This window comes from Carcharodon carcharias, chromosome 20 (assembly GCF_017639515.1).
Source record: "Carcharodon carcharias isolate sCarCar2 chromosome 20, sCarCar2.pri, whole genome shotgun sequence".
Lineage (NCBI taxonomy): Eukaryota > Metazoa > Chordata > Chondrichthyes > Lamniformes > Lamnidae > Carcharodon > Carcharodon carcharias.
The window spans coordinates 30,639,559-30,647,939 of record NC_054486.1 but is presented as its reverse complement, the minus strand read 5'-3'; the positions used below and the strand labels follow the sequence as shown (position 1 = coordinate 30,647,939).

Here is an 8,381-nt window from a genome sequence, read left to right as displayed (position 1 = left end):
TATTTTATTAGGAGGAAGTTAGATGAGTTAAAAGAGAATTTGTTCAATGAGAGAACAAGTCCGGCAGTTGGATGTGGTGAATGGAAACTGGATCTCCATTCAAGGAAGCAGCCATGCTGGTGGGGAATAGAACTGCACAGAGATTGGGTATCCATGGCGAAGAAGAGATGATTTTGGCCAGGAAATTGAAAATAGTTCAAGTGACAGAGAGCATCAGATGATGCACAGATGTAAGTGGGGGGAGACTGGATGAAGGGGAAAAGAATGAATTCAAGTTGGGAAGAAATCAGTTCAGTGGGGCAGGGGCAGGCTGAAACGATAGGTTTACCAGGGTAGTTCTGTTTGTGAAGGAGGTAGAAGCAAGCCATTTGGGTTGAGGAACTAGAAGTGGAAAGCCATGGAGAGAAGATCTCCAGAGGAGATGAAGTCAGTGACAGTCCTGGAAGCAAAGGTTTGATCTTCCCTGGTGGGTTCATGGTCCAGGGGTAGGTGGTAGGAAATATCAGAGAACTGGCGTTCAGCATCTGCAAGGTGGTCAGTTTGTCACAGCAGCATCCTCGTCAGCAGGGTTGCTAACAGTGTTCAAGTTTGAACTGAGAGAACATAATACGGCAAGTTCAGAGGGAGGTAGGTTAGAATGAGTGAGGGGAACAGAGAAACTGTGACGGCCGATGTCACGCCAGTAGTTCTCAATGAAAAGAACAGGAGAGGTTGAGAAGCCAGGTGGAGGGAGAACACTGGAGATGCGTGAAAGGGTCTGCTTAGCGGGGTGAGGAAGGACCCCTGGCCAAATAAGTGAGGGTGGAAGTGAAGGAGGCAGAAGAAGAGCTCGATGTAGTGCCGAGTTCAAAATTCAAAATTCACTAAGGTGGGGACATAAGGGTCCAAAACTGATGCCTTTGTTAAGAACAAAGCGTTTAGCGTCAGAAAGGGGAGGGTTGGAGGGTAGGGTGAATTCACGGAAGAAGTGAAATTAGAAGAAGGGAAGGGGTCAGAGGGAAGCGAAGGGGCAGAAAGATCTGGAGGGGTGTTGTCACCCATGCGATGTTCGAACTTGCTATCCTTAACACCTGGAAGAAAGAGAAATAGTTTTTGTTGAAACGTTCAATGGGACAACAGATGAAATGAAACTCCCGAACAGGACAGCCATTCTGATAAAAGGCCACGAATTAAGTCTGTTTCTCTCTTCACTGATGCTGCCAGACCTGCTGAACATTTCCATTATTTTCTGATTCATTTTAGGCAAACTACTTGAACGGTTACTCAATTTGCGAATAGGAGGCAGGTGAAGAAATATGCGATGGCTGTTAGACATTGTTTTCGTGTTTCGTTGTTCCTGCCTTGCAAAGGGCAGAAACACTTCAACTTAGTTGATCAAATGGTGTCACGGCGGACTCAGTGGTGTTCACTTGTGAGATGTAGAGCAAATCAAGCTTTTCCAACACGATAAATAGTATTCCCGAAATGCAAGGCCTAAGTTAACGGCGATGAGTCGCATGTACTTGTGTTGCGGTGACCTGAGACGATTAAAAATTAAGCGCGGATAGATTAAAGGTAGAAGACTTGGACGCAACTATCAGCTTCCCTCGGCATTTTATTGGTTTGGTGGCAGCCCACCAATAACCACATTGAAATTAGGCCCATAATGTGCCGAGCTAGAATATGAATCCAAGACCCCTGTGTTGTTTATTATTATTTATTATTATTACTTCACGAGAGCATCGTAATAGGACTTGCCAACGCGGTCCCCTACAGGGCAAATACGCATTAGCCATATATCAGGAAATATTCGGTAACTGGGAATTCATGTCACAGAATACAAAGAGATGAATTAGATCTGGGTGTAAATTAAAACCGAGTATTGAATATTTCTGCAGATTTTTCAAAAGATGGTGAAAGGGGTGTTCTTTCATTCCCAGCGACGTGTTCATCGGCTAGCAGATCTCATTATTTGCTTGGAAGAAGATCATCAGGAGTTGTACAAATTTTGCTCATTTTGTACACAATGACATCTTTGCCCTCTAATCTGTCAACTACCTGGCAGTTAAAGTACTGAGGTAAGAGTGCCTCGTGGAAAGAGGGAGAACCATTACTCTTTCGTAATTCGGACGATAGGTAAATTGTAGCCCCTTGTCTGGCGAGATAGCGCAATGTTTCTATTAATGCCGGGTAGGCAACTGAGCTATATACAATATCCGAACCTAATATGAAGTCATAGACGGTCGGAAAATCAGTGTGGTTTTTGCCCCATGTCAGGGCACGGACTTTTATACGATGTCGGCAAGCAGTGGGGATGTTGATTGAGACGTTGTTTTCTATTTGATTCAGGATGTTCGGTTTATCTGTCATGGTAACATCTCCACCTGAAGAGAGAAAAAAGAGATCCACTTACGGTTTGCTTTGCCTTCAACCAGTGCCCCTATCTTGTGATCTTGTGACTCCAGAAAAGAACGACAAGGCAATTAGAGATGGGTAATAAATGCTGGCCTGGCCAGCGATACCCAAATCCCATGAATGAATAAAAAATAAAGTAATGCCCACAGAGTGCCAGGCAGTATTATGCCATGTTATGCTGCTCCCGTGATGAGAACTGTAGCGACAAGAATCATTTTATGGCGATGTGTATCGGCTGTAACTTACGGGTAGGGGGCATCAATTGCAGCACCTCGACTGATTTGTTCGCATGAACAACCGTTAAACGTATCTTTAAATTTTAGGATATATTCCCCGGCATGATCGTGCGATGGCTGGAAACATCCAGGTCAGTTAGTTTATTCGATTTCTGAAAGTTGTTTACACATCGAATGCCCCACTTGACAGAAATAAATTACTGTCACAATTTAGAAGAACTATATTACGCAAAGATATAATTCGATAATTCGAGGGAAAAAAAGCAAAAGTCGAGACCTTGCACACGGGGATTTGTATAACCTGAATAAGTACATAAGAAGGCAAATAATAAGTAACAGTCGTTGGCCATATGGCTCTACAACCTGATCCGCTATTTAATGAGATCTTGGCTGAACTTCTAGCTCAACTCCACCCTCCCGTCTTATCTCCATATCCTTTGATTCCCCTATTGACCCAAAATCAGACGACAATATTCTTGAATATATTCGTCGACGGAACATCCACAACCATCTGCGGCAGTAAATTCCAAAGCATTCACAATCCTTTGAGTGAAGTAGTATCTCCTCATCTCAGTCATAAATGGTCTACCCCTTGTCCTGAGAACATGCCCCCTAGTTCGACACTCGCTACCCGGGGGAAACAGCCTCTCCGCATTTACTCTGTCAAACTGTCTTGAACTTGATGTGTTTCATTGCAGTCACTTCTCGTTCTTTTAAACTTCGGAGCATAAATCTCCATTCTATTTATCCCTTCTCATAGGGCAACATCAAATTCCAGGAACTGATTTTGTAAACTTTAATTTCATCGCCCCCATCCCCCCACGCCCGCGCCCCATCAAGGCAACAATATTTTCCCTTATGTAAGGAGACCAAAAACGTACATTTTGCTCATGAAGCGCCCTCACCAAAGCCCCATATGACTGCAGTCTTCTAGAATTGGGTGCACCTAATCCTTCTTATCAAGGACACCGCAAGACACGAATCGGGAAAGAATCTGTTACCCCATTCATGTCTATGGGATCAGGCGAGTTTTATCAGAAGTGTAACTGCAAAATTCCGCGCGTATGGTTCAAAAATACCTGTTGAGTTTGGAAACAAATACAAAGCACTGATCAACCATTCGTATAAGGTGTAAAATTCATAGATTAGCTGTAATATTCTTAGGATAGTTCATCACAGCAGTTCATTTTACAATTTTCATCTCCGTGATCTATTCCCAGCATGACCTGGAAAATAACTATTTATGTGATATTCCCAGTTCAACGACGCTCAAAACATATTATATAATGATGCTAAAAAAACCCTCCGCTTCCTTCAACCTTTGGCCCGTGGTGCACCGTCCACGTTGGCGGCCGTGCCTACAGGGGTCGAGGCCCTAAAGTCTCGAATTCCTTCCTTCGAACTCTCCACCTCTACTTCCCACATTAAAACGCTCTTTCAATCTACTCATTTACCAACATACTACTGAATCATCCCAAGGTCTCCTTATTTGGCTCTGTAAACGACTGTCTGCTTGCATAAGATAAATAAAAACCCCTGGAGATGCTTAGCAGGTCAGACAGCTTCTATGGAGAGAAAAACAGTTAGCATTTCAGGCCTGTGATCTTTCGTCAGAAGGTCAAAGACTTAAAAAGCTAACTGTTTGCCCATGCTGCCATGACCTCCTGAGTATTCCCAGCATTTCCTGTTTTTATTTCAGATTTCTAGCATCTGCAGTATTTTGCTTTTGCATTATCGTTTACTTGCGTTCACCTGCACACACCACCCTGACCTGCAAATATATCGCCGTTCCTTCACTGTCGCTGGGTCAAAGTCCTGGAACTCCATTCCTAACAGCACTGTGGGTGTACCTACACTACATGGATTGCAGCGGTTCAAGAATGCAGCTCATCACCACCTTCTCAAGCGCCATTAGGGATGGGCAACAATATTGGCCTAGCCATCGACACCCACATCCCATGAATGAAAACGAGAAAACTGAAATGCCTTCGGATGTTTTACGAGTTAATGCATTATTTACATACAAGCTGCAGCTATGGCTTATATTTTTGGACCCAATTGATAGAATCTGAATGTTGCATTCAGAGCATCTAAGACACAATGGTATCTTAGCTCGCTAACGTTTTTACCGTAATTTCTACAATGAATGGATATTTGTCACTAAATGTCAGTTAAATGCTCAGAACGTAGTTTCAATTGCCCGCCGCTGACAGAAAACCAATGTAACATTTGCCTTTATTTACTGTCAGGCTGAGGGTTTGGCTCCTTTGTTTGGTGTCTAATCGAATGGTGAATTGCTGACTGGATTTAGAGTGAGCTTCAATGCTAATAACTCCTAGTTTTTTTATTGCTGCACAGCGCGTGTTTTGTGTCCGATTTTCACGCTGTAAGGTCAAACAAAGAGATATGGGAGAAATTAAGAGGTAATCTGATTTGGGTCGCATTGGCTGAGGGATAAATGTTGGCGAGGATACCAGGAGAACTCCCATGCTCTTCTTTAAATAGATCATTGCCAGGCACCGAAGAGGACAGACGAACATCTAGATGGGAGCGGCGTATCATTTGGAAAGTTTATGCGACTAATACTATAGGTTTAACGACAAAAATTAAAAACAGGCAGCAAGGAGAGTGCATTCATCCCAATACATGTTTACTAACGGCAGGGGAGATTAATCAAGGTCATCTATCATTCTTTTACTGGTAACACTGCTAGCCCGACATAGACAAGTGGTGCCATTGTTACCCATGTTCTTTTCTGCTATCAACAAATTAACGCAGTTTAGAATACTTCCGTCACTTACCTAGTAAGGTTGCCAAAATCCCGACGATTCCCGTCCCTGATCCCAGCTCAATCACTTTCTTCCCAGTAAAACTGATCTTCTCCTTCTCAAAGTACCGACAAAGGGTAACCCCCTGAAAATACGGAACACGAGCGTTAGGGGCAAAAAAAAACTTGTTCAGAGAATGATGCAAAACCATTGGATCCCGATGATTAACCAGTTAATCTCAGCATAAACTACTCCCCACAGAGATAAAGGACGCTGCCGGTCAGAAACACTGACACGCCTCCGCGTGGGTTCACATCAACGCCACGTCTACTTGCTCTCCTTTGCTGATGCAACGCCTCCCAGGAGCAATAAAACAAACAAAGTGGCCTAACTTGCATCCATCATCTATCATCTCCGCCTCTCCATGTCCGCAGTCTCACTGAGTTCATGATCCAACTAGGGTCAAAGCACCGAAAGGCCCCAATTTTCACCCCTGGCCTACATTGCGTTAAGCACCTTCGTGAAGATCAGCCAAAGACCCTTCCCCTGAAGCCCGCGAGCGCGCGCACTGTGAGGAGGGAGCGAGCCTCGGCAATATTTCCCACAGCCTCTGTTTCGCTTCATGCGGGCGAGGTCGGCGAAGGTGATTATGAAGCAGCAAAGACCAGCAACTCCAGGAGGGGAGGGAAAATGGAAGATGAAAGTCTGTAACATTTTTTCGAGATCAGTGAGGACAGACCATTTAACTAGCTTCACAGTCTTCATCTCTTATTAAAAGCAAGGAACAAGAGTGCAAAAATACGCGATTCCGTTTCAAATGTGTGAGAAGTGCACGATCCAGTTAGATACACAAAGTTCTGTGTACAAGAAATGCCAGATCTTTGATATACTCCCGAAATCCAGATTTATGTTGCAGAAAGAAAGAACATTTCAAACTCACTGCAACTAAAACAGATACATTATAAAAGAGACTGCAGTTTTCAAGTATAAACATTTAAGAAATGACAGACCGAGTTCGCTTCTATTCCATTAATCCAGTTGACTTACTGCTTCCCACACATAAGCAGAAAACCCCAGATTAGCATTGATGAATCGAGAGATTTTTAAACTGTATCTGCAGAACTCGTATTTATTCTCATATATGATGGCACTCGATTTGCAAATGCCTTCCAGGGCCTCGTCGCTGGAACGGTCCAGCCCCTCGATTGTAGTCATCCTTTTTAATCCCACTCTGGAGTTCTTCTGATGAATCCTTTATGAACTGCAGTGAGATTCACTCCAGCAGCAGGAGTGGGGCAGGGTGAATATTTCTGGAAACAGTGGAATTTGCACTTATATAGCGCCGCCCGAGTCAACGGAACTCCCCACATATCCTCACAGCCAATGAAATGCAGTCACTCCATTTGTGCAGGCACCCTATACTACCAATGTTGCAAACGGCAAGTTTCCTCAGATGGCAATGAGATAAATGCGAATTTAGGGTGTTCAACTGGTTTCGACTGAGGCAAGAATGTTGGTTTCGATTGAGGCAAGAATGTTGGTTAAGACTTTGGAATATGCCTTCTCCAAATAGTGGCATGAATTATATTATCGTAACTATGTTGTAACTGATAAGAAAGTCAACAGTTTCAAACTGAAGCGGTCTCTTTGATCAAGATGAAGACCTGGGTTATTTGTCAGGTCTGGCAAGTATATTTTCACACTGTGGACCAAAATAAACTGACAAAGCACAGGAACAGGCCCTTCGGCCCTCCAAGCCTGCGCCGATCAGATTGCCTGTCAAACTAAAACATTTTGCACTTCCGGGGTCCGTATCTCTCTATTCCCATCCTATTCATGTAACTGTCAAGCTCCCTCTTAAACACCATTATCGTACCTGCTTCCACCACCTCCTCTGGCACGAATTCCAACCACTCACTACCCTCTACGTAAAGAAACTTGCCCCGCACATCTCCTCTAAATTTTTCTCCTCTCACCTTAAATCTATATCCCCTAGTAATTGACTCTTCCACTCTGGGAAAAAGCTTCTGACTATCTACTCTGTCCCTGCCACTCATAATTTTGTAAACTTCTATCACGTCGCCCCTCAATCTCCGTTGCTCTAGTGAGAACAATCCGAGTTTCTCCAACCTCTCCTCATAGTTAATTACCTCCAGACCAGGCAGCATCCTGGTAAACCTCCTCTGCACCCTCTCAAACGCCTCCATAGACCGTCATATAAATAAATTGAAAGCGAAGCAAAATCAATGGAAAAAGGATTTGAGGGAGTCCAATGCAGTCAAAGCTCCAGGAAGTATTACGAACTGCAGACGAGATAACACCGTGTTGGGATTAACTTGCGCTGCTCTCTCGCAATGTTGGTAAATGTTCGTCGTCGCTCTTTTAAATTGAGATCGGATCTTCAGATATGATTCTTCACTTCTCTGGAAATTATAGATACTCAGGCCCTAATCAGGAAGCCGTGGCAAGCAGGAGACATGTTTATTTATGTGAGGTGGTGGTGAGGGCGGGGGAACAGGGGTGGTGGTGGGAGTGGAGGGGGTGGGTTATGGGGGTCAGAAGCGGAGGACCTTGACACGTGTCTTTGCATCTGAAAGGCCAGAGAGACACTTTTTCGCTTAGCGCGGATTGTAGCGATTGGTGTGTGAAGGCCAATAACTATAACAGTTTGCATTTACTTATTGTCCCGTACGTTAAATCCATGACTAAAGCGATAAGAACAGAACATTTTAATTCTGCGCTTCTCAGGGTTTTGCAGAGAGACCAGAACGCACGAAACCAGCAGAGATTGGGGCGAGGAACATGCCTGACATGTAATTAAACACATTTTTGCTGCAATTGTATTGACGCTGCCAAAGGTAAGGACAGAACACTGGGTCCTTAAATGAACGACTACATTCCCATGCAATATTTGCCCACCTCCACCCTTTTCTCAGCCAGTTCATCTGAGAAGTACCATGCCAGAATGAACCCATTATCCTTT

At 44.0% G+C, this 8,381-nt stretch overlaps 1 protein-coding gene across 1 annotated transcript; it reads right to left on the bottom strand.

The window, feature by feature from the left end:
- Positions 1 to 1,947: 1,947 nt before the first annotated feature.
- LOC121292302 (EEF1A lysine methyltransferase 3-like) lies at positions 1,948 to 6,613 on the bottom strand. The gene is made up of 3 exons (XM_041214152.1): positions 6,446 to 6,613; positions 5,432 to 5,543; positions 1,948 to 2,363 (listed from the first exon to the last, which is right to left on the bottom strand). Exons 1-3 carry the CDS (start codon positions 6,611 to 6,613, stop codon positions 1,948 to 1,950), a joined length of 696 nt encoding a protein of 231 aa, XP_041070086.1.
- Positions 6,614 to 8,381: the final 1,768 nt, after the last annotated feature.

Bases quoted from the DNA above. Each gene is read 5' to 3' on its own strand.
- LOC121292302 (XM_041214152.1), bottom strand. From the start codon at position 6,613: ATGACTACAATCGAGGGGCTGGACCGTTCCAGCGACGAGGCCCTGGAA. The intron at 5,544-6,445 runs GTAAGTCAACTG...CCGTATTTTCAG, and splicing joins CTGCTTATGTGTGGGAAGCA to GGGGTTACCCTTTGTCGGTA. The intron at 2,364-5,431 runs GTAAGTGACGGA...TTCTCTCTTCAG, and splicing joins GATTTTGGCAACCTTACTAG to GTGGAGATGTTACCATGACA.